This window comes from Oncorhynchus mykiss, chromosome 16 (assembly GCF_013265735.2).
Source record: "Oncorhynchus mykiss isolate Arlee chromosome 16, USDA_OmykA_1.1, whole genome shotgun sequence".
NCBI lineage: Eukaryota > Metazoa > Chordata > Actinopteri > Salmoniformes > Salmonidae > Oncorhynchus > Oncorhynchus mykiss.
The window spans coordinates 39,725,304-39,751,927 of NC_048580.1; the positions used below are offsets into that span (position 1 = coordinate 39,725,304).

Sequence of the window (26,624 nt, forward strand, 5' to 3'; positions counted from 1 at the left end):
GCAGAAAGGAACGGTTAGCCATGTCAGTATGTATGCATCAGTCCAAGGCTTTGACGTTACCATTCCTAGTCACACCATAGCTCAGGAACATGCTTGGTGATAAGGGAGTGTCTTTCATGCATACTGTCTCACACATGCATATGCACAGAGGCATGCACACACGCACACAAGCGCACGCCCGCAAACACACACACACAGCACGTGTTATTTCAGAGTTACTCCAGAAGAGGATGTTTCTGAACTATTGTGTTGTTTAAAGCAGTTAAAGAAAATATAGAAAGCTCATGTGTACATTGTTTAGGTATACAGGAGAGTGTACTGTATATCGTGTTACCTGAACTAAGTACAGAGTTGACATAATTCGCTTGGATAGAGGGAGTTACAGTTACTGTGTTCTCATAAACCAGTGAGGTTTCAACAATAGGCCTATCCCATACGATAAGTGATATATATACAGTATAAATACAATATAATACTCACTGTCACACTACTCTGGTTCACAGCAAAAAAAATCACTTATATAGAAATGATTCCTTGAAATCCATAGATAAGCTCAGACTAGACACTGCTACTGTATAGAGGCCAAACTCTGCCATACAGGCAAATTGATCATTCACAATGTGTCATGAATGAAGGAAAACGTTGAGTAGCATAAAAGATAACACACAAAGTACAAAATGAGTGTTTCATCTACAAGTAATCCGCAGCCCAACCTATGAGATGATGGTGTTTCAGCTGGAGAGAGTGGGAATGTATGTAGCGACACTGTTCAATTATGACGGTAATGAACCACAGACCTGCAGCACACAGCTGCCACACGCTGTCCAGTCGGGAGTACTGCAAATGACTGATGAAAATCAACTTTTAATGAAACCGACTCTACAGTGAATCAGTGGAGGCTGCTGAGGGGAAGACGACTCATAATAATGGCTGGAATGGAATAAATTGAGTGGTATAAACTACATGGAAACCACGTCTTTGACGTGTATGATACCATTCCCATTGACTCCATTCCAGCCATTAATATGAGACGTGCTCCGGCTCAGCAGGCTCCACTTAAATGTTGACCTAAAATAAATACACAACTTTCTTAGAAGACAGTTGAGAACGAACCAGCCTGCCAGATTTGACAGCAGAGAGAGAGAGAAAGATTTGCAACAGCCACTTAAAATCAGACTCCTTCCTCAGCCAGTCTTGAAATGTAGAGCATGCTGTCTCCTCCACCATCAAGGCATACCACGGTGTGACAGTTATTCCCCTGAGCTTTCCCTTGCAATACTGAAATAACCACTGGTTCCATTCAGTGGTTGTGTCCTAAACAACACTCTTTTCTCTTCTTAGTGTACTACATTTGACCAGGTATTGCACTATACAGGACATAATGTACCTTTTGGGACACAGACAGGGTTTCCAGCCTCCTTATAGGCATGCATGTGAACCTGTATAGGAGGGCTAAATGATGCAGGAATTTATGGATAAGTTTACCTTATAATACCACCCAAAGGTGCGAGGAGATGCTGAGTATGGAGAAGAATAGGTTGCTAAAGAAGACATCATTAAGGAAAAACTATTCATGAGAATTTCTTTCCAGAATTTGTGGTATACATTGAAGGGATTACCTACAGGTAACTGACAAAATAAAGGAAACACCAACATAAAGTATCTTTAGGGCGTTGGGCCACCATGAGTCAGATCAGCTTCAATGCACCTTGGCATAGATTCTACAAGTGTCTGAAACTGTATTGGAGGGATGCAACAATATTCTTCCATGAGAAATTCCTTAATTTGGTGCTTTTTTAATGGTGGTGGTAAACACTACCTCAGGAATTGCTGCCACTCCATAATCTCCTATACGTGTTCCATTGGGTTGAGATCTGGTGACTGAGACAGACATGGTTTACATTGTTTTCATGCTTGTCAAACCATTCAGTGACCTGTGGATTGGGGCATTGTCATCCTATAGCCATGTTAGCCAAAATAATTGCCGGCCCAGCATTTTTATTCAACACCCTGATGGGGTGTTAATTGATGAATTAACTTAGGAACCACACATGTGAAAGCACCTGCTTTCAATATGTATTTCTATCTCTCATATAATCAAGTGTTTCCATTATTTTGGCAGATACCTGTATATAGTGCAGTGCAATACTTTTGACCAGAGCCCTATAGAGTGCCATTTGGGCCAGAACTATGATAAAAGCCTATACAGTTTAAGAGGCATCCTATGTAATGTAGCAGGCAACACATCCCTCAATATCCTCACCACTAAGGTCATGCTCTACTTCAGGAGTCTCCAACAGGCAGACTGTGGGATTTTATGTTTTTCAAATACTATATTAGTATACAGTACATTTATTCAGAAATTTGGGTTTTTGAAAACTCTGGGCTTCTTGCGATCAATTTGCAGATTACAAATGATATGTAGTTATGATCAGGCTCCTCGACCGTCTGCTCAAAGAAAAAAATTGTCCCGCAGCTGAATGTCATTTGGGACCACTGCTCTACTTCATACTCTAGTAGTAACTCATTTTAGTTTGATGCATTGTAGTGTGGCCTTGGATAATGTTTTGCCCCTAGATCTAGATGTGTGCAGCATAATTGAGACATAGTAGGAGAAAAGCAAACCATTTATTAATTTGACCACCAAGCAAAAATAATCACCAATACTTGAATATTTGGCCTCTTCGGCGAGCCAGTGCAACAGTTCCATGTACTGTCGGTAAGACACAGCCAGTCAGCAACTGACAAGTCCACAGTGGCATCAGACTCTTAAACACCAGTGTCCGTATTCACAGTATCTCAGCGTATGAGTTCTGATCTAGGATCAGTATTGCTATTCAGATCATAATGAATAGAAAATGGGGGAACTGATCTTAGAGCAGCACTCCTACTCAAGACTCTTGTAGATACAGAACCAGTCATTTTAGACTGTGTAGAATCAGTACCAATGAAGGTCCTTCACAAGAAAGACCACAGAATGATGGACAGATACTCTTGTCTCTCAGAGGCCAAGTCCACCGGTAGGTAAACAATAAGCCTGAGGCTATGAAAGGAAGTCAGTGTTGGCATATAGAAACAGTCCTTTAACTTTCAGGACCTGGGTTTGCTTTTGAACACAAAATTACTGTGCTCAATTCAGTTTGTGGGGTACAGCGGGTTTGATTGAGGTGTGCAGTTTTTACCACAACTTGACACAATGCAATAGCTTCTTCTGCTTAAAAAATGTAAATACAAAATATAAAACAACTAGTTCCGCATCTCGAAATGGATGGTGGCAAATTGTTGTTCTGGATTGGTAGAAAAGTCACACCAGAATTCAACAGTATTTTAGAGTTCCAGTTGCAGAGAATTGTGGGACTTGCAGTCCTTTATGCCTGGATGGTGCTTTTAGCATTGAAGGCCAGGTAGTAGAGCAGGATACCGATGAGAACAGCCATAACCTCAGTAGCCACCCACGGGCCATTCCATGCACCCTAGAAACAACAAGACAACGCAGCACCAGTTAGGAAGGAATCTCAGATGAGAATGAAAAACACTAAATACAAATGGTCCATAATGTGTGAAGACACATAGAAGGTGCAACACAATTGATAAAAGTAAACAACTGGAGACACCATTTTTGAGGACAGGTGTTTGACAGAACAGTGCTACTTTAACTAGCAAAAACATGTCTGAGCTTTGTGTAACTAACATTTGCTAGCTAGATAAACATCTCAGCTAACTGTGGAAACAATTCACGTATTTCCAGCAGCCCACTGCTTTTTGCTACCAAATACAACAGTCTCCTAAAATGGCAAGGTGCCTCCAGTAGTGTTCACTCTTCTGTCGTTTCTGACGTCTCCATTTTCTAAGCGTAATGCGTGTACTATAGACATGACGGTCTTTCATCGAGTATTCATTTGTTACTCTGTCTATGCTGACTCACCCTGTGATCCACGTTGACAGAGAAGAGAGGCTGGATTGAGTCACTATCCTCATTGTTCCTCTGGGCCTAAAAAACAAACAAACATAAACACACACAATTGCATAAGGCAATAGGTCATATCTGACAGTATGCACCAATATTTTACTCTGGACTCACACTTGCATAGATAAACAACAATCAAGACATTGAGATCTCCCCTGGTGTTTGTATCTTTCAAACAGCATGCATGACCACTTATTGTTAGCCAATGTCAAAGCTTGCTAGCAAGAGCTGCCCTCTTACGATTGGAAATCTAAATTTGCATAAACTTGGGAAATGTGGAGCTCTTGCTGTCTAGTCACCAAGCCGCTGTCTCCTCCTGCCATTGAACATTACTGGTAGCTAGATCGCTGATTATCTTGCCAAGTGTAAGTGATGCCGCATTCAAGACCACTAGGAACCTCTGAGTAAAAATGTGCTCACTTTTCTTTTTGCGTAGAGCTTCGTATTTGATGATTCTGATCATTTCCAAGCAGGAAACTAATCCTTCTACGAGTTTCCAAGTCAGACATTTCAGGGTTGTCTTGAACGTGGCAAAAGTCCCCAGTTACACTCATAGATGAATAGGAATGAAACGCTTACCTTGCGCAAAGAGCTATAGGACTCCTCATCAAAGAATTTGACCTGGTATGTACCGGAGCTAGCCTGTTTGTGGGGCATGCTCCAGGACACCTGAGAAACACAAAGAGAGACAGAGCGAAGACATGACAAACTATGTCATAAACCCACAGCATGTGCACAGAGGCTCAAGTGACTCTTGATAAGTGTATATTGGACATCCATAGTGTATGTCCACATCAGACCCATCTCTTACCTGGTACTTGCCAACATCCTGGCCTCTGGTCACGGGGAACTGTCTGCCATTGACGTCAGCATACAGAGCCACACTCTGTTGAAGAAAGATACACATTTAGAGCGTGATGAGAAAAAGAGAGGCGTGTCTGTCTGTCGTGTCTAACTACAGTACCTGGGCGCCATTGGTGCAGGCCAGGCTGAGCTCCACGATAAAGACAGACTCAGAGGAGATGACGGCATCAGAGGTGGTGTAGGCAGAGGGGGTGATCACAGGGTCTGAACAGCTCTCTCCTAAACAACATGGGCAGAAATTACATCAAGCAGTCTTTGCTTGCTATCGTAATGTGAAGGTACTGTTCATTTCTACTCTGAGAGCCAAGCTAGTGCATAACAAAATAATTGACTTAGCTAGCCAACTATCTGGTGGTGCAGATTGATAAAATCTGCAAAATTGGGTTGAATAGAATGGCTACTGTAGCTAGCCACCTAGCTGTCCAACCTTGTTGGCTAACATTCACCTTCTTATCCAGCTATCCAAATACATTGCTAGCTAGCTAATACGGTGCATTTGGAAAATACTCAGACCACTTGCCTTTCCCACATTTTGTTATGTTACAGCCTTCTTCTAAAATTGATTAAATACATTTTTTCCCCTCAATCTACACACAATACCCCACAATGACAAAGTAAAAACCGTTTTTTAGAAATGTCAGCAAATGTATTACAAATAAAAACAAATAAGTATATAACTAATCAGACCCTTTGTTATGAGACTTGAAAATGAGCTCAGGTGCATCCTGTTTCTACAACTTGATTACCACCTGTGGTAAATTCAATTGTTTGGACATGATTTTGAAAGGCACGCACCTGTTTATATAAGGTCCCACAGTTGACAGTGCATGTGTAACAGTACAAATTTAGACCGTCCCTCGCCCATACCCGGGCGCGAACCAGGGACCTTCTGCACACATCAACAGTCACCCTCGAAGCATCGTTACCCATCGCGCCACAAAAGCCGCGGCCCTTGCAGAGCAAGGGGAACTACTACTTCAGGGTCTCAGAGCAAGTGACGTCACTGATTGAAACACTATTTAGCGCCCACGCTAACTAAGCTAGCCGTTTCACATCCGTTACACTCACCCCCCTTTTGACCTTCCTCCTTTTTCCGCAGCAACCAGTAATCCGGGTCAACAGCATCAATGTAACAGTACAAATTTAAACCGTCCCCTCGCCCATACCCGGGCGCGAACTAGGGACCTTCTGCACACATCAACAGTCACCCTCGAAGCATCGTTACCCATCGCGCCACAAAAGCCGCGGCCCTTGCAGAGCAAGGGGAACTACTACTTCAAGGTCTCAGAGCAAGTGACGTCACTGATTGAAACGCTATTTAGCGCCCACGCTAACTAAGCTAGCCGTTTCACATCCGTTACACATGTCAGAGCAAAAACCAAGCCACAAGGTCGAAGGAATTGTCTGTAGAGCGACGAGACAGAGCTTTGGGGAGTGGTACCAAAACATTTCTGCAGCACTGAAGGTCCCCAAGAACACAGTGGCCTCAATCATCCTTAAATTGAAGAAATTTGGAACCACCAAGACTTTCTAGAGCTGGCCGCCCGGCAAAACTGAGAAATCGGGGGAGAAGGGCCTTGGTCAGGGAGGTGACCAAGAACCCGATGGTCACTCGGACAGAACTCCAGAGTTCCTCTGTGGAGATGGGAGAACCTTCCAGAAGGACAACTGTCTCTGCAGCACTCCACCAATCATGCCTTTATGGTAGAGTGGCCAGAAGGAAGCCACTACTCAGTAAAAAGGGACATGCCAGCCAGCTTGTAATTTGCCAAAAGGCACGAGAAACAAGATTCTCTGGTCTGTTGAAGCCGAAATGTAACTTTTTGGCCTGAATGCCAAATGTCACATCTGGAGGAAACCTGGCACCATCATGCTTTGTAGTTGTTTTTCAGCGGCAGGGAGACTAGTCAGGATTGAGGGAAAGATTAACAGAGAAAGTACACATATCCTTGACGAAAACCTGCTCCAGAACACTCAGGACCTCAGACTGGGGCGAATGTTCACCTTCCAACAGGACAACGACCCTAAGCACACAGCCAAGACAACACAGGAGTGGCTTCGGGACAAGTTTCAATGTCCTTGAGTGGTCCAGCCAGAGCCCAGACTGGAACCCAATCTAACATATCTGGAGACTTTAAAATAGCTGTGCAGCAACGCTCCCCATCCAACTTGACAGAGCATGAGAGGATACGCAGAGAAGAAAGTGGAAAAACTCCCAAGTACAGGTGTGCCAAGCTTGAAGCATCATCCAAGACTCAAGGCTGTAATCCCTGCCAAAGGTACTTTAAAAAAAGTACTGAGTCAAGGTCCTGAATACTTTTTTGGGGGGGATAATTTCATCCATTTTAGAATAAGATTGTAACGTTACAACTTGGAAAGTCAAGGGGTCTGAATACTTTCCAAATGCACTCTAGATTTCCTTGCCACTAGCTAGTTACTGTTGCAATCTCTCTGAAATTACTCACCTGTGCACAAGCAGACAAGAGCAAGAAACGCGGCTATTTTGATCATCATGGTTGATTTCTCAAAATGTCTTTAACACGACAAAGACTTCCGCAGCTAGTTATTTCAGCAGTTGTTACAGACACGTCTTCCTTCAAAAAGTCTATGTCGGCTTTTAGACTAACGCACCGTATCAGCGCAATGCATTTTGGGAACGTGGCTGTGTTGACACGTCACCTCATGGAGACTATGAAATGTATTTTATAGGCCAATTAGAATAAACTACACAGTTCACGGTGTCTCACTTAAGTAAATAAGTCAAAAACATACTTCATGGTGGTAAAAGTATATTCAATATAAAAGTACCATTCAAATATGGATGTAACAATATGAGATACGCATTTCTGGGTTATTTAATTCCAGGTAGCATAGCCTAAACATGTTTCTAGAGAGAGGGAGTTGTTTATCACATCCAAGTTGGATTAAATAAAACCCAATTCCTGTTTGACTAACCCTCCTTTGCGTATTTCAGTCATTCCTAATCATAACCTAAATTATACTTCTACTGACAAGCAGTATTTGCACCCTACCTTTCATAACTTATATTTTGTGTCTACAGGTATGTTTACTAGTCCCAAAATAACTACCTGGATAAGTCCCGAATGGCACTCTATATAGTGCACTACTTTTTGACTAATTGTGCACTATACAAGGAATAGGGTGCCATTTGGGAAGTATCCCTTAAATTTGCCTGCTTTGATGCCAATACCGTTCCCTTGTTGCAGCATCTATTGCACTGAAATTTACCAAGCAATGTGTTGGATCTGGAAAAAGTATTACCCAACAAAAGTATGCTTGCTTAGTACATGAAACCAAAATAAACAATTTAATTTAGCAGGTAAATGTGCTTGGGTTCACTCTAGATTTCAACCACTGTGCGTTAATGAGAGACAGTATATAGGTATTTGAGGTACAAACACATTGGTTGCTTTCGCGTACAACACAGAGATACAAGTCTGGTTTAGTTTTTTCAAAGGATCAAGTGAAAAACAGTATGTTTGACAAAGTATATAATAATGGCATTTCAGTGTACAGTTGTTGTTCAAATGACACTTGTTATAGAACATATGTAACAGATAACAGTCAAATAGAACAGTAAAACTAAAACCTTGTCAAATAGAGTGAATTGATCTGAAGACCACAGAAAGGACATTGGTAAATCATTTGATTTTGGGAAAGATGAGCAAAATCTGATAACAGAAAGACAGAGACCCAAGGCTAAGCACCGCTGAACTGTGAGAAGAACATCAAAACATTTATTATCAAGATTGCATTACTGTGAGAAACATAACTGTTTACACTCTTTCTTTGTCATTTGTACTGCGAGAAAATACTAAAACCGTTTCAACTCTCACAAATGACTACAGTGAACCCATTTACCCAAGAACGGTTGCTTAAATACAATCAAACAAAGCCAATGTCTCAAGTGGAGCTGAATGTGTTGCAATCTAGCTATTATGTGCTGGGTTGTAGGATACACCTAGCGAGTAGCTATCATGTCCTGGGGTTAAACCTAAGAGATAGATCCTTGCTTTTACTTCACTACAGCATGCTATTACCGATGTAGAGTTTGGGCCTACTACTTCCTTTGTTTATGCACAAAGGTTAATGTGCGTGAACCGGACAGGGAATGGTTATGAAAGACAGACTGGTGTGAAATTAAACGTAATCATTGATACAGACATGAATACAATGTAGAAGACAACTGATGAACACACCCTGCTAGTCTGAAAGAGGTGTGTGTGTGTGTGTAAAGACAGGACTGAACCGCTCCCACACGTCAACAACACAGAGGAGTATCACTATAGAAACAAACATGCACAAACACACACCCACTCACTCAGCACACACATACAGTACATTACAGCTGTTTTAAACATACGGGACACATCCTCAAAGTGTGTGTGTGTGTTCAGAGCTCGCTGGTGAGAGGCCCCTTGCTCTGGATGTTCCTCATGATAGCCTGGACCACCTCAGAGGTGGTGCCCTGCCCCCCAATGTCAGCTGTGTGCAACTGAAGGAGAAGAAGAATATTATTAGGCAGGATGATACTTGAGACAATTGTCAACGTCGCCATTATATCCCCCTCAGCTGTGTGCAACTGCAACATAACAGACAAATAACTAGTCACAAATCACATTCTACTCAAATAAACAATATAGGTGAAACAGATATAAATATGGCAAATAGACCAAACATCATTCCATATTCTCCGTGACAGACAATCATATCTACTCTACACAATACATTTATTTCTGAATATTCTGTAATATTGCTCTCCCCGGGCCCCAGAATTACTATCAATCACACCCTCCTCAGAGGGATTCTGCACCGATAATAAATCAGTGGGTACAATGGCAACATTTTGTACGATGAAGAGGCTCTATAGAGCAGCATACATTTGATTACAGGAGGGACAAGTTAGCCTAGAGCAGGGTCGGCAACAAGCTGCCTGCGGGACGGGTTTGGCCCAGTGGCAGCCTGTTGCCGTCCCTGCGCTAGGCCAAGGGAGTGATTTTTATTTTGTTGGGGTCAATTTGCAATGTACAAATTATTAGAATTATGTTCCGGCCACCCGCCCATCCGCTCTGATCGGGCCGCGGCTGAATCTAGTTGCTTACCCCTGGCCCAGAGTGTAAAGGAGGAATTTGATACATTTCTAGCTAGAATGGCAGACAATTCAAATACTTGAAAGAATAAATGTGAATAGCTCTTCATTTGCATGCGCTCCATTGATAACTGTCCAGACCCTCAGCAGGTCAGTCGGCAGTGAGGTGTGTGTGTATATACAGAGCAGTGACGTGTGTTAACTCAGGTGAGAGTATTGAGTAGTGTGATACAGGTGCAGGGAGGTATTGAGCAGGGGTGTATTAATTAGATCATAGCAAACAGTTTACTCCAAATGGAAAACCTTTTACAATGACAAATTCAGTTAGGTCCCTCCCCATTTCATTCCGTTTGCTTTCATTTGGTTAACGATTCTTGGATTCTTTAAAAAAAAAGTTTTACATTGAACCTTTATTTAACTAGGCAAGTCAGTTAAGAACAAATTCTTGTTTACAATGACGGTCAAACCCAGACGACGCTGGGCCAATTGTGCACCGCCCTAGGGAACTCCCAATCACCCTGGATGTGATACAGCCTGGATTTGAACCAGGCACTATAGTGCCTCTTGCACTGAGATGCAGTGCCTTAGACTACTGCGCCACTCGGGAGTTCTTAGTGAATACACCCCTGGTGAGTGTATTGTGCAGTGAGGTGAGAGAACCTGACTTACCTGAGTCTCATTCATGGTTGTCAGGACTGCATTCCTGATCATAGTGGCATAATCATGGAGCCTGAGACGCACAGAAATACAATGAGTTGACTTTCATGCCATCTGTTCTGTTCAACTAGTTGACTGCTGCTCAGATAACACATACACATGGTCATGGTTTAGAAACAGCCCCTTCATTAGACGATGCAAGGGGTACCTACTTGAGGTGGTCCAGCATCATGCAGCTGGCCAGTAGCATGGCAGTGGGGTTAGCAATGTTCCTGTCAGCAATACTCTTCCCTGTGTTCCTGGTGGCCTGAAAGTCACATCGAGAAAAGACAGAGAGACAGAGAGCGAGCATATCGAGAGATCATTGACATACTTGGCCAGTCAACTGACTACTGTTTAAGTCCAGCATTCACTCCTCAATTTACAAACGCTAAGCCCTATTTGGAGTAAGATTCCAATGGGATCAAAACGTTGTCTGTTGTAAACCACTGTAGGAGCATCGTATTACATTATCAGAGTTGCAGACATTACAGGTGCCCAGTGGACTGACCGTTTCAAAGACAGCATAGTCGCGGCCGTAGTTAGCCCCTGGCACCAGCCCTGGCCCTCCCACCAGGCCAGCACACACGTTGCTGACCACGTTCCCATACAGGTTGGGCATCACCATCACATCAAACTGCTGGGGTTTGGACACCAGCTAGGGAATCAGAGGGGAATGGATAAACGACACTAATAAGCATAAGTAATATGGACAAAAGAGATATAAACTTTCTTAGCCCGGTACCAGATGTGTTTGTACTGTCTTGCCAAGTGCCAACTCATGGCAATATCAACGGCCATATGAGTTGGCGGGACAGCACAAACAGATCTGGGACCAGGTAAAAACGTTCTGGTGTGTCTGTATAATAAAGATAGCATTGGTTTTCATACCTGCATGGTGGTGTTGTCGACTATCATGGCATCAAAGGCAATGTCAGGGTACCCAGCAGCCACCTCTCTACAGCACTGCAGGAACAGACCATCTCCCAGCTTCCTGTGAAGGGGAGAATAAACCCTTGGTTGCATTCTGACTCTCTTCCATTCTTCTTGAAGTGTCCACTTGACTTGTTCACTCCACCTCGTGCTTTTCAAAGTATTGGAATAGTGTACGCATGGGCTAGGGGGCGGGTGCAGTTACCACCATATTTCTTACACAACTCTGTTCCATTTAAATTTATGAGGGGAAGTGAACGAGTGCACACTTTGGGAAGAAGGGTACACAATTGGACCGCAGTCTCAAAGTGCTCAGAGTGTGAGTCATTATAACACATGGATACACATCTACACCTCGGCTGACTTGACTTACATGATGTTGGCCTTGTGGACGGCAGTGACCCTCTTGCGACCTTTCTCCCGGGCCAATTTAAATGCATACTCAGCGATTCTTAGGGAGTTAGTCCGGGTGATGATCTTGAGACACTCCACCACCCCTGATACACTCTACAGGAGGAAGAGCAGAATGCTAACACAGGTTTTATAAAGCAAAGAGTGTGAATGAAAAAAAGAAAGGGATAAGTTGAGGGGCGTGTGAGTGCGTGCGTGCGTTCGTGTGTGTGTCTGTGCGCCTGTGTGTGTAACCTCATGCTCCAGACTGCTGTACTCTCCCTCAGTGTTCTCCCTGATGATCATGATGTCAATGTTGTTGTGACGAGTCTGGACTCCAGGGAGGGACTTACAGTGCATGACGTTGGCATACAGGTCCAAAGTGGTACTGGGGGACAGAGAGACGGGTGGAGACATTGTAAGCTGACAGGGCAGGACGGAGAGACGGGTGGAGACATTATAAGCTGACAGGGCTGGACAGAGAGACGGGTGGAGACATTATAAGCTGACAGGGCAGGACAGAGAGAGCCGCAGAGAAACAGACGATCGTTTGGCTAAAGATAGGCAAACCGTGAGCAGAAACGGAGCACTCGAGCAAAATGTCCTCTGTCTTTTTTAAATAAACCGTTGGATAGAAACCTTTACTTTACCGGAGGAGGTTGTTTCTGGACTTGTGGGAAGCAGGCAGGGTGTGGAGGGTTTCAATGTTACCTACAAACATAAACATGGTGACAGTGTTATAGGCATTCTATAGAATACAGACAATTGATCATACGTTGCAGTGAGTGACACATTAGCTGGAGCCTGCCTACAATGTGAGTACAAGAGCATGGTGCTATGAGCATTACAGTGTTTCTCCTACCTTTGAGGGCCACTCCATTACGGCGGATGGCAGTGATGGCGTTGTTGATGTCATCCTCAGTAGCTGAGCAGACGTTCACTACCTCAAAGTCCACAGGCACACAGCTGAACCTACAGAACCCAACAGACTCAGTCGTTCTACCTCAACTCATTGGTTGTACCACTGAGTATATATAAGACATATGTCGATGTGTTTATAAGCTGTGAATAACATTTTAGGAACTTGGTAGCCACTCACTACTGCTTTAATCCCATATACACTACCGTTCAAAAGTTTGGGGTCACTTAGAAATGTCCTTGTTTTTGAAAGAAAAGCACATTTCTTGTCCATTTAAAAAATAAATAAAAAAAATCAAGATGATCAGAAATACAGTGTAGACATTGTTAATGTTGCAAATGACTATTGTAGCTGGAAACCGCTGATGTTATATGCAATATCTACATAGGCATGCAGAGGCCCATTATCAGTAACCATCACTCCTGTGTTCCAATGGCACGTTGTGTCTGCTAATCCAAGTTTAGCATTTTGAAAGGCTAATTGATCCTCTGTCCAGTGTCTGTGTTCTTTTGCCAATCTTAATCTTTTTTTATTTTATTGGCCAGTCTGAGATATGGCTTTTTCTTTGCAATTCTACCTCGAAGGCCAGCATCCCAGAGTCGCCCCTTCACTATTGACGTTGAGACTGGTGTTTTGTGTGTACTATTTAACGAAGCTGCCAGTTGAGGACTTGTGAGGCGTCAGTTTCTCAAACTAGACACTCTAATGCATTTGTCCTCTTGCTCAGTTGTGCACCGGGGCCTCCCACTCCTCTTTCTATTCTGGTTAGAGCCAGTTTGCACTGTTCTGTGAAGGGAGTAGTACACAGCGTTGTACGAGATCTTCAGTTTCTTGGCAATTACTCACATGGAATAGCCTTCATTTCTCAGAACAAGAATAGACTGACGAGTTTCATAAGACACTTATTTGTTTCTGGCCATTTTGAGCCTGTAATCAAACCCACAAATGCTGATGCTCCAGATACTCAACGAGTCTAAAAAAGCCCAGTTGAATTGCTTCTTTAATCAGAACAACAGTTTTCAGCTGTGCTAACATAATTGCAAAGGGGTTTTCTAATGATCAATTAGCCTTTAAAAATTATAAACTTGGATTAGCTAACATTGTGTCATTGGAACACAGGAGTGATGGTTGCTGATAATGGACCTCTGTAAGCTTATGTAGATATTCCATTAAAAATCAGCCGTTTCCAGCTTCAATCGTCATTTACTACGTTAACAGTGTCTACACTGTATTTCTGGTCAATTTTATTTTAATGGACAAAAAAAAAAAAAAGTGATTTTCAAAGTGACTTTCAAAAACAAGGAAACATCAGTGACCCCAAACTTTTGAACGGTAGTGTACATTTAATAAAAACAGCTTAATTAATGAACTGGTATAGGTGTTTATAAGCCATGAATGTTATAACCAGTTGTAATAAACTTAAAGGAATAATCCACTCAAAAACTATATTTTGGTAATCCACTCATGATATAGAACTTTCAAAATGCTAATTGTCACATCATCATGATGATCAAAACCCATCATCATGATGTGACAAGTGACAGAGCGTTTTGAATGTTAAATATTTTAAAAACATTGTGGAACTGTATCAACAATGGACTAATGCAACAAATACCAAAGGATAGTTTTAGAGTGGCTTGTTCCTTTAACAGATATTCAGAGGTCCCAGGGACATATTAGTGGCTGTGTGTTTTTAAGCCGTTTATTATTAACTGTGAATAACAGCTCATAAACATGTTATCGACTAGAGGTCGACCGATTATGCTTTTTCAACGCCGATACCGATTATTGGAGGACCAAAAAAGCCGATACCAATCGGCAATAATTTTTAAAATATTTTTTATTTGTAATAATGACAATTACAACAATACTGAATTAACACTTATTTTAACTTAATATAATACATCAAAATCAATTTAGCCTCAAGTAGATAATGAAACATGTTCAATTTGGTTTAAATAATGCAAAAACGAAGTGTTGGAGAAGAACGTAAAAGTGCAATATGTGCCATGTAAAAAAGCCAACGTTTCAGTTCCTTGCTCAGAACATGAGAGAATATGAAAGCTGGTGGTTCCTTTTAACATGAGTCTTCAATATTCCCAGGTGAGAAGTTTTAGGTTGTAGTTATTATAGGATTATTTCCCTCTATACCATTTGTATTTCATTAACCTTTGACTATTGGATGTTTTATAGGCACTTTACTATTGCCAGTGTAACAGTATAGCTTCCTTCCCTCTCCTCGCTCCTCCCTGGGCTCGAACCAGCAACACAACGACAACAGCCACCACATCGAAGCGTTACCCATGCAGAGCAAGGGAAACAACCACCCCAAGGCTCAGAGCGAGTGACGTTTGAAACGCTATTAGCACGAGCTAACTATCCAGCCATTTCACTTCGGTCACACCAGCCTCATCTCGGGAGTTGATAGGTTTGAAGTCATAAACAGCGCAATGCTTGACGCACAACGAAGAGCTGTTGGCAAAACGCACGAAAGTGCTGTTTGAATGAATGTTTACACGCCTGCTTCTGCCTACCACCGCTCAGTCAGATACTTTCAGTGGGGCAAAAAAGTATTTAGTCAGCCACCAATTGTGCAAGTTCTCCCACTTAAAAAGATGAGAGAGGCCTATAATTTTCATCATAGGTACACTTCAACAATGACAGACAAAATGAGAAAAATCCAGAAATTCACATTGTAGGGTTTTTAATGAATTTATTTGCAAACTATGGTGAAAAATAAGTATTTGGTCAATAACAAAAGTTTCTCAATACTTTGTTATATATCCTTTGTTGGCAATGACAGAGGTTAAACGTTTTCTGTAAGTCTTCACAAGGTTTTCACACACTGTTGCTAGTATTTTGGCCCATTCCTCCATGCAGATCTCCTCTAGAGCAGTGATGTTTTGGGGCTGTTGCTGGGCAACACAGACTTTCAACTCCCTCCAAAGATTTTCTATGGGGTTGAGATCTGGAGACTGGCTAGGCCACTCCAGGACCTTGAAATGCTTCTTACGAAGCCACTCCTTCGTTGCCCGGGCGGTGTGTTTGGGATCATTGTCATGCTGAAAGACCCAGCCACGTTTCATCTTCAATGCCCTGGCTGATGGAAGGAGGTTTTCACTCAAAATCTCACGATACATGGCCCCATTCATTCTTTCCTTTACACCACATATGTCAGAGTCAAGGCCCGCGGGCCACATCCGGCCCGCAAGAAGGTTTTTTACGGCCCCTGGGATGATCTTGATTTATTATTAGAACCGGCCCGCAGCAAGCCGGCAGCCCGCAGATCTTTTACACGCACCAATACTACATTTCCCACAATGCAAAGGTGACGCACCGAGCAGTAGGCTGCTTCATTTCAATATTTATTGGCACAGCAGTCGTCAGCATCACAGTAAAATTAACTTTCAGATACCCATCAAAAATGGCAAAACGGAAGGTGGATACTGAGAACCGGGGGTTTCAAACAAGGTGGGAGTCGGAGTATATGTTCACGAAGGTAGCTGGAAAACCTGTGTGTCTTCTGTGTGGAGAAAGTGTGGCGGTACTGAAAGAGTATAATCTGAGACGACATTATGAAACGAAACACGCGGACAAAAACAAGAATATGGACATGGAACAAAGGCTACAAAAGGCAGAGGAATTAAAACGAGGCCTCAAATCTCGACAGGCTCTGTTCAAAAAAGCCAAATCACAAGGCCAGGCTGCTGTCAAGGCCAGTTTTATTTTGGCAGAAGAGATCGCTAAATCAGCCCGGCCATTTACGGAGGGGGATTTCATCAAAAACTGCATGATTAAAGTTTGTGACGAAGTTTGCCCAGAAAAAAGGCAACTCTTTTTAAATGTGAGTCTGAGCAGAAACACCATTGCCGAGAGAGTAGACCAGTTGTCCATCAATCTAAAAGAGCAGCTTGTGAAAAAGGGAAAAGATTTTATTGCATATTCCTTGGCTGTGGATGAGAGCACCGACATTTCTGACATTGCCCAGTTGTCAATTTTCATCCGCGGAGTGGACTCCAACCTAAGCGTGACAGAGGAGTTTTTGGCTTTACGTCCTATGCATGGCACAAATACGGGGCATGATTTGTATGAAGAGGTGTCAAGATGTGTAAATGAGATGGAGCTGCCTTGGGAAAAACTCGTGGGTTTGACAACCGACGGAGCACCTGCGATGTGTGGACACAGGAGCGGACTGGTGGCGAAGATACGGGAAAAGATGCAAGAGGAAAACGCGACAGGTGAGCTGACAGCTTATCATTGTATCATACACCAGGAAGCGTTGTGCGGTAAAGCCTTGAAAATGGAGCATGTAATGAGCATCATCACGCGCACAGTTAACTTTATCAGAGCCAAAGGTTTGAATCACCGCCAGTTCAAGGCATTTCTGACGGAGTTAGAAACGGAGCATGGTGATTTGCCTTATCACACAGAGGTGCGATGGCTAAGCCAGGGAAAGGTGCTTCAAAGATGTTTCGAGCTTCGTGAGGAGATTTGTCTGTTCTTGGACAGCAAAGGGAAAGACACAACACAACTCCGAGACGAAATGTTTCTGTGTGAAATGGCTTTTCTGTGTGACATTACGAGTCATCTGAATGCAATAAACTTGCAGCTGCAGGGTCGGGATCGTGTCATCTCTGATATGTACAGTACAGTGAAGGCATTTAAAACCAAACTGACTCTGTGGGAGACGCAGATGCGGAAAGAAAATTTGAGCCACTTTCCCAGCTGCCAGACCATGAAAGAGAAGCTCTCTACCAGTGCGTTCCCGAGCACACAGTTGGCTGATAAAATAGGTATGCTTGCCGCTGACTTTCGACGCCGATTTGCTGACTTTGAAGCACAAAAAAGCAGGTTGGAACTGCTCGGTAACCCATTTGCTGTTGACGTGGAAAGCTCACCACCAAACCTCCAAATGGAGTTGATTGACCTCCAATGCAATGATGCACTGAGGGCAAAATATGCGGCAGTGGGTGCTGCGGAGTTCGCCCGTTTCCTCCCCGGCACAATGCCCCAGCTGCGCATCCAGGCTGCTCAAACGTTGTCTATGTTTGGCAGCACATACCTGTGTGAACAACTGTTTTCTTTGATGAACCTGAACAAAACATCACACAGAAGTCGACTTACTGCTGAACACCTCCACTCAATTCTGAGGATTTCTTCAGCTCAGAGCCTTACCCCGAACATTGATGAACTTGTGGAAAAGATGGGACACCACCAAGTATCACCCTCAACCTCAAACAAGTGAACATTACTGTGCAATCACATATTTAGAGTTTTTACTCAGTTCAAGTTTAAAAGTTAAAATGTAATATTTGTTTTCACTGCATGTTACTTCTCCTTAAACAAAGTGTTGTTTTTGATTAATAGATTTTTGCACTTTATTTTTTTGTATTTCAATCCAATTATATTTTAAAAATATTTCAGTTGAGTGGATGATAGAAAATTGCTATTATTGTTTTTTCTTTGAAGTAAATTTAGCCCACTTTTGCTAAAATAGAAAATATAGTCTACTGATGGTGCCTTGAATACCGGTTTCTTTCATTTAATGTTCATGTTATGGGGATATTTATATAAAGGAAATTTGTCTTTTGTGTCTGTTGAAAATTAAAGATTACTGACAGAGCCATAATAAAATATTGCTTTATTTATCTGATCATATTGTAATATATTTGTTAGGTTTTCAGTAGGTTCAATTAGGTTCACTAGACTATATGCGTCATTTAAAAATTTTTCAATTAACATTCGAACAGTCCGGCCCTCGTCTTGTAGCTGATTTTTTTATTTGGCCCTCCGTCCATTTGACTTTGACACCCCTGCTTTACACGGATCAGTCGTCCTGGTCCCTTTGCAGAAAAACAGCCCCAAAGCATGATGTTTCCACCCCCATGCTTCACAGTAGGTATGGTGTTCTTCGGATGCAACTCAGCATTCTTTGTCCTCCAAACACGACAAGTTGAGTTTTTACCAAAAAGTTATATTTTGGTTTCATCTGACCATATGACATTCTCCCAATCTTCTTCTGGATCATCCAAATGCTCTCTAGCAAGCTTCAGACGGGCCTGGACATGTACTGGCTTAAGCAGGGGGACATGTCTGGCACTGCAGGATTTGAGTCCCTGGCGGCGTAGTGTGTTACTGATGGTAGGCATTGTTACTTTGGTCCCAGATCTCTGCAGGTCATTCACTAGGTCCCCCCGTGTGGTTCTGGGATATTTGCTCACCGTTCTTGTGATCATTTTGACCCCACGGGGTGAGATCTTGCGTGGAGCCCCAGATCGAGGGAGATTATCAGTGGTCTTGTATGTCTTCCATTTCCTAATAATTGCTCCCACAGTTGATTTCTTCAAACCAAGCTGCTTACCTATTGCAGATTCAGTCTTCCCAGCCTGGTGCAGGTCTACAATTTTTGTTTCTTGTGTCCTTTGACAGCTCTTTGGTCTTGGCCATAGTGGAGTTTGGAGTGTGACTGTTTGAGGTTGTGGACAGGTGTCTTTTATACTGATAACAAGTTCAAACAGGTGCCATTATTACAGGTAACGAACGAGTGGAGGACAGAGGAGCCTCTTAAATAAGAAGTTACAGGTCTGTGAGAGCCGGAAATCTTGCTTGTTTGTAGGTGAACAAATACTTATTTTCCACCATACTTTGCAAATAAATTCATAAAAAATCCTACAATGTGATTTTCTTGATTTTTTTCTTCTCATTTAGTCTGTCATAGTTGAAGTGTACCTATGATGAAAATTACAGGCCTCTCTCATCTTTTTAAGTGGGAGAACTTGCCCAATTGGTGGCTGACTAAATACTTTTTTGCCCCACTGTAGATACTTGTATGCTCAGTCAGATTATATGCAACACAGGACACGTTAGATAATATCTAGTAATATCATCAACCATGTGTAGTTAACTAGTGATTATGATTGATTGTTTTTTATAAGATAAGTTTAATGCTAGCTAGCAACTTACCTTGGCTTACTGCATTTGCGTAACAGGCAGTCTCCTTGTGGAGTGCAACGAGAGAGAGGCAGGTCGTTATTGTGTTGGACTAGTTAACTGTAAGATTGCAAGATTGGATTCCCCGAGCTGACGAGGTGAAATTCTGTCTTTCTGCCCCTGAACGGGGCAGTTAACCCACCGTTCCTAGGTCGTCATTGAAAATAAGAATGTGTTCTTAACTGACTTGCCTAGTTAAATAAAGATTCAATAAAAAGGTGTAAAAAAAAAAAGTAATTCAAAAACAAAAAAAAAACGGCGCCCAAAAAAAAAGATTTCCGATTGTTATGAAAACTTGAAATCGGCCCTAATTAAATCGGCCATTCCGATTAATCGGTCGACCTCTATTATTGACTGTTATAATACACACTTGACTGACCTGAAGAGCTCCCTGACGTGATTGAGAAGTTCTGGTCCAATACCATCTCCAGGTATGAGAGTTACAGTGTGTCTGCCACCATACTTTGCAGGAGGGGGCTGAAATGTATACATTTGTCATCTTTGTGTATTGTTCTGCCAGAGTTACCATGCTATGTTTGTGTGGCAATTGTGTGAATAAGGTGTGTTATGTGTAACATGGGTATGTGGAGGCCTGTAACATGATGTGATGGGATGCAATCTGGTACTTACAATGATTTGTCCCTGTTAGTTGTAGAAACACAGCCGGAAAAGCGGAACAATACAGTGAGAGATTAGCAAAGCACCTGAAATCCAACAGTTGCCCTCCCCCCCTCAGATTGGTAGGTCATCCCTGATTCCCTCTCCCCAATGTGGTCCCAAAAATTTGTAAAGGGGCTTGATCAGGTTGCACAGGCTCAGCTGGATGCTGACAATTGGGTTTGTTAGCAGAGTTAGCTAGCTCACTTTGTCACACCAAATCAACACAACAATAATCAATACCAAGCAGAAGTATTTAGAGTTCCGTCTGAATGTCCCTCAGAAACGTTTTCATCTGACAGAGTGGCAGTGTGAAGCTCGTTCTGGTCATAGTAAAATACCTGGGTAGGCTAGCTACATCACACAACTTACACTACCTTGTTAGTATGATGCTTCAAATAGACATAGCTGACAGCAACCCAAATTATTTCTGACAATCAAGTGCACCAGGCAACTCGTGTAGCTAAAATGTCAAGTGTTAAGAGGCCTAGCTGAGTTGCGGCGACTACATTGAGTCGCTGTCAGTCGATGCGAGGAAACAATCACTGGTTGTATTTGACGAAGGTTTTATTAAAAAGTATGGATTCAGCAAACAAAGAAAGGTACACGGTAAGAGTTTAAGAATGTACATTTTTACAAGTATCGACTGACAGCGATTCGAAGTCGGAGGTTCAGTACAGTGGTCTCCGCTCAACTCCAGTGATGTGATGTACATTGTGGAGTTGAGGAAAAACTTGGCTAGAAGAGGCCTAACTCTGCCAACCAGAATTCACAAGATTTAGATAACACCACAGATAATCTAGTTGATACCGATTCCGAGATGGGCACTCACTACTGTTGACTTCTCTCTGCGACTGCTCACTGTGGCTCCAAAAACCTGAGGAAACAAAACAGGGCGTTAGCTAACTCAATTTGTGGATTATGTGGTTATTATGTGGACCTGCAGGGCTTTCTAATAGTGATACACATTCAACAGTACAGTATGAATGTATTTTTATTTATCTGAACTTTATTTAACTAGGCAAGTCAGTTAAGAAAAAATTCTGGAAACAAAAATGATGAGATAGCAGGGGTGTAATCATTACTGATGCTAACCAGGGGTGTAATCATTACTCCAAACGTTTTGCAACGATAACTAGCGTTTATGTTTCACTATATCGGCGGAGGGATTCATCCGAGGTGAGGATTTACAGATTTACTCCCGTGTACACCCGTGTCATTACTGGGGTCTGCCCCTATATATAGACCCCATGGCCGCGACAGGAGTTCTCTTTTATTTTCTCGGCTGACGTCCGTGTGGTTTGAGGTACAAAGTTCCCTTGGTAAGTCACTGGTAAGTGTAAGATCTTGCGTGGAATTATACTCTCTGGCTGTTTGCAGCCTGGAGCAGCTATGGCCAGCCCATCATCTGGAGAGCACTACTCGCTGCGGGCTGTTGATCTGTATCTTCCGCCCGTGGTTTGTCGTGCTTATGTTTCGGAAGTGTTACACTAGGACTCCGTGTGCATCCATTAATATATTGGTGGCTCTTGCTGCCACAGAATGTATTTACTTTACACAACTTGCGGACCGGCTTGTTCTGTGTGTTGTGAATCGCTTTAATTACCCTGCAGGGTTTTTTTTCTTGTTCTTTGCCTTGCAGAATGTAAGAGTATTGTGGTGGGCTTCCACTAAGTTGAGACATTAACTTTGGAGTTCCTAAAAACAGAGTTACTCCATCATATGGTTCTGTTTTTTGTTTCCTGCTTGGATATTAAACCGGCTAGGCAATATTGCAGTTGGCAAAAAAACAAAAAAAACACAAATCAAACCCATTACCTGGTTGCTGTTTTTTTGTTGTTGGTCTGCCGGTTTTTCCCACAGAGGTCTTCCCCTGTGTTTTGCAGAGGTATCCCTCACCGGGTTCCTATTCCTCCAAGCGGATCACATCGGACCCTTGCTCCGTGGCCTTGCTGGCTTGGCTGAGCTTGTGGTTTCTCTTTGGGACAGGTGTGATGGTGGCCTCCCCCCTGGAGATCCGTATACCTTGTGTATGCAATGCCTGGGTTTGAGCCACGAGGAGAGGGTGGTGGAGCCTGCGCTGCGCCTGGCGCTTGAGAGGTGACGCCTCTGCCTGGGGGTGCTTCCGACTCACAGCAGAGACTGGACCACGGAGTTGTGTTGCAGGTGCAGAGTCACTCGGCCTCTGGGAGTACCCGAACACGGACACCGTGATAGCTGCCATGGTCCTCCCAGATTGGGAGATTATTGGGTGGAACCCGCCACTGAAGCTGGGACTTGAAAGCCACATATGGGTCCCTGTGCTCTCTTGGCCTCCAATGCGACCATGCTGCGATGGAGTTGTTTCGCCTGCTTTCCCTGCTCCAGAGGGATGTGGCCCGCTCCAACGGATGGGCCACGGCGCAGGTGGTTACCTCCCGGCACAGTCTCTGGCTGGCCTAATCCCGTCTGCCAGCTGCTCTCCAGAACACATTTGTCACTCTTCCCATCACCCCAGGGCTGACGTTTGGCCCAGGGGTTAATGACATTCTGGAGCAGACCGATAAGGTTCGTAGGGCTTGGGAGACCCTGAGACGGTTCATGCCGCCTCCTCAGTTCCCGGGTCCAAGGCAGACGGACCGTCGCCACCCACCTGCACACGAACTACGGTGGGGTCCCTCTCCTGCCCCATCGCCTCGTGCTGGGGGACGACAGCAGGGAGGGGCACAGCCTGCGGTGGAGCTACAACCTCACCGCCATAGGGACGTGCCTGGGGGACCCAGGAGCTCTGGGCGCCAGAGGAGAGGTGGGCCCTGGCCAGACCACTGACACACCCTTTCCCGGCCACTTCTCCCGGTCTCAAAGGGCAAAGTGGGAGGAGTGTGTTGTGGGAGGAGTGTGTTGTCCACAATGCTCAAGCGGTACCGAATCCAATTACGGTACTCCTGGACAAGGGTTCCATCCGCAGGATGGCTAGGTGGGTTCTACTCTACTTATTTTGTGGTCCCAAAAAGAGGATGGTTTAGACTGATTCTGGACCTCCGCAACCTCAATGGGTACTTGAAAGTACTGAGGTTCCACATGCTGTCCCTAGCCTGCATGTTGCAGGCTGTGTCCAGGGACCAGTGGTTTGTGACGCTGGACCCGAGGGATGCATACTTCCATGTTCCTGTTCACCCAGCTCATTAAAAGTACCTCCAATTCACTTTTGATGGGAGGGCTTACGAATTCATGGTTCTTCCCTTCGGCCTCTCCTTGACACCTCCCACTTTCACAAAGTGCATGGATGCTGTCCTGGCACCTCTCACGTCCCTGGGGTTGTTGATCCTCAATTACCTGGATTGGCTGATTTGTGCCCCGACCAGGACCCAGGTCCTGTCAGACAGAGACATGCTCCTGACCCACATCGGCGGGCTGGGCATTACTGTAAACGACAAGAAGAGTCATCTGACACCCACCCAGAGGGTGCCCTTCGTTGGCATGGAACTGGACTCAGTCCTCATGAGAGCACGCCTGCCCACCAGAAGGGTTCAGGCGATCTTATCTTGCCTGGACCACTTTCGGCAGGTGCAGGTGGTATCCGCCCTAACCTGCCAATGCCCGTTGGGCTTGCTGATGGCGGCCTCATTGTTGATTCCCCTGGGCCTGCTCCGGCCTCTTCAACGGTGGTTCAACTCCCACCGGCTGCACCTGAAGCACCACCGTCAGCTGCGGGTGACCGCACAGTGCCTCAGGGCATTGTTGAGGTGGCGCTGTCACTCCTTTCTCTCGGGTGGGGTAGAGATGCTGAGGATGTGCTGCCGGGAGCTGGTCAGCACAGACACCTCCCAGATCAGCTAGGGGGGGTTGAACCAAGGGCAGGTCGGCCAAAGGCTGTTGGCTACCCCCTTGGAGTGGCAGGCACATTAACACACTGGAGCTCCGAGCTGTACTGTTGGCCCTGCAGTCTTTCCTTCCACACCTGACAGGAAGAAATGTCCTTGTGAAAACGAACAACACCACAGTGGTGGCTTACATCAACCATCAGGGTGGACTGAGGTCCCACCGCCTCCATCTTATGGCACGGGAGCACCTCCTCTGGGCTCAGGGACGTCTAGCATCTCTACACGCACGTACCTGGCATCCTGAATGTGGCAGCAAAATATGCTCTCGAGGGAGGGCCCGCCACCTTGGGACTGGAGCCTACATCCCCAGGTGGTGCAGCACCTGTGGGACAAGTTCGGGATGGTGCAGTGGACCTGTTTGCCTCCCTGGACAACGCACACTGCCCCCTGTGGTACTCCATGTCAGCGCCACCAGGGCCTCTGGGCTCGGATGCTCTGGCTTACGATTGGCCAGGGATGGAGCTTTTCTCATTCCCCCCATTTCCCCTGATCCAGGCTGTGCTGTACAGGACCAGGATGGCAGAGCATTGTCTGCTTCTGGTGGCCACATACTGGCCCAGGCGACCCTGGTTCAGCCTTCTCCTGTCCCTGTTGTTGGGACACCTTGGCAACTTCCCATGATACCGGACCTGCTGTCTCAAGCCGGGGGAACTCTGTGGCATCAGAGGCCACACTGCCTCAGTCTGTGGGCTTGGCCACTGAAGGGCAACAATGGTCCATGTTAAGACTACAGGAGGGTGTAATGAACACCATGCAGAGCGCAAGGGCACCGGCTACAACCGTAGCATACCAGTTGCGCTGGCGGTTGTTCTGCTCTGGTGCACTGGTATTGAGGTTGTGCCCGAGTCATGCGGGGTGCAGTATGTCCTCCAATACCTGCAGTCTCGCTTGGATGAGGGCTTGGCAGCCTCTACACAGAGGGTATTTGGCTGCAATATCTGCCTGCCATGTGGGGTGGATGGAGAGGCCAGTGGGGTGCCATCCCTTGGTCTCCAGGTTTATGAAGGGGGTTAGTCGCCTGCGTCCAACTAGGACCTTCTCAATAGCGAGCTGGGATCTGGATCTGGTCTTGGCAGCTTTGGCAAAGCTGGTTCTGTCAGACAGGCATGTGAACATCCCTTTTACCCTGTCTGCTTACGACCCCCAGGCAGTGGCGGGAGAGTCTGGGCCTCCCTCCGGCATGCTGTGCCCTGTGAGTCCACTGGCTGCCTATGTGGAGCGGACACGGTCAGTGAGAACAACAGACCAGCTCTTTGTCTGCTATGGTGAGAGGGTCCTGGGGGCTGGGCTATCAAAGCAGAGGCTCTCTCACTGGATAGTGGACACGATTACGACAGCATAGCTCCTGGCTGGTAAGCCAGTGCTGGGATCTGTGGTGGCACATTCAACACGAGGTGTGGCTGTGTCCTGAGCTCCACTGAGAGGAGTGCCCATTGCTGATATCTGTGCTGCTGCCAGCTGGGCTTCCTCTCGCACTTTTGCTAGGTTACTATTGGGTAAATGTGGCACCTCCCTCTGCGGTTGGTTCAGCCGTCCTGGGCGTCACCTCCCCTTCCAGGGACTGTGCCGGGACCCCCCTTCCACATTGACAGCACCTGCTTCTCGGTCTGTATGTATGTAACCACAGTTATGTGCGCTATATTGATCAATCCAAGCCTCTACAGTGCTAGAGGTGCCTCAAAAATGATGTAGAGAACGTGTTGCGGCCATGGGGTCTATATATAGGGGCGGACCCCAGCCGTGACACAGGTGTACACGGGAGTAAATCTGTAAATCCTCACCTCGGATGTATCTCTCCACCAGAGTGATAACAATATATTGGAGTGATCCATATAGCTCACATAACCTTGGTTACAACCTTCGTTTTATTGTCCAGGTACGGCAAAGAGGACGGGACCTACCTGAATCTGTCCAATAGAAACGCTACATTCTGTTGAAAAAAAAACGTTTTGTAACTGTTTGGAGTATTGACTGCACCCCAGGAAGCTAGCACGCTAACCAGATATGACCTTGTGTTTTAGTCAAGAAACACTCTCTTTCAAGCCTAGTTTTATGTAGTTCCTTTATCATCATAACTATTTATCATAAAAAACGGTCTTACTTTTGCCGTCGTTGCCAGCCGTCCACCCCAAATGGGTTTGATGATTTTGGACATTGAGAGCACTGCACTGGAGGCGGCCATCTTGATGAAATCTGACTGACAGCGTGCACGCACATTTGCTCGTGCCTACACAG

General features: G+C 44.7%; 2 protein-coding genes across 3 annotated transcripts; both read right to left on the minus strand.

The window, feature by feature from the left end:
- Positions 1 to 2,609: 2,609 nt before the first annotated feature.
- LOC110491945 (translocon-associated protein subunit delta) lies at positions 2,610 to 7,504 on the minus strand. The gene is made up of 6 exons (XM_021565836.2): positions 7,297 to 7,504; positions 4,932 to 5,050; positions 4,779 to 4,853; positions 4,547 to 4,636; positions 3,926 to 3,991; positions 2,610 to 3,473 (listed from the first exon to the last, which is right to left on the minus strand). The coding sequence occupies exons 1-6, from the start codon at positions 7,343 to 7,345 to the stop codon at positions 3,369 to 3,371; spliced, it is 504 nt and encodes a 167-aa protein (XP_021421511.1). The 5' UTR covers positions 7,346 to 7,504; the 3' UTR covers positions 2,610 to 3,368.
- Positions 7,505 to 8,140: 636 nt separating this feature from the next.
- On the minus strand, positions 8,141 to 26,616 carry LOC110491943 (isocitrate dehydrogenase [NAD] subunit gamma, mitochondrial). 2 transcript variants are annotated; one of them, XM_021565831.2, is made up of 13 exons: positions 26,491 to 26,616; positions 21,359 to 21,403; positions 20,500 to 20,511; positions 20,249 to 20,346; positions 12,823 to 12,932; positions 12,611 to 12,671; positions 12,216 to 12,348; positions 11,944 to 12,077; positions 11,529 to 11,631; positions 11,149 to 11,295; positions 10,811 to 10,905; positions 10,611 to 10,671; positions 8,141 to 9,347 (listed from the first exon to the last, which is right to left on the minus strand). In XM_021565831.2, exons 1-13 carry the CDS (start codon positions 26,569 to 26,571, stop codon positions 9,246 to 9,248), a joined length of 1,182 nt encoding a protein of 393 aa, XP_021421506.1. In that variant the 5' UTR covers positions 26,572 to 26,616; the 3' UTR covers positions 8,141 to 9,245. The 2 variants fall into 2 exon arrangements, with proteins under 2 accessions (XP_021421506.1, XP_021421507.1); XM_021565832.2 differs by lacking the exon at positions 20,500 to 20,511.
- Positions 26,617 to 26,624: the final 8 nt, after the last annotated feature.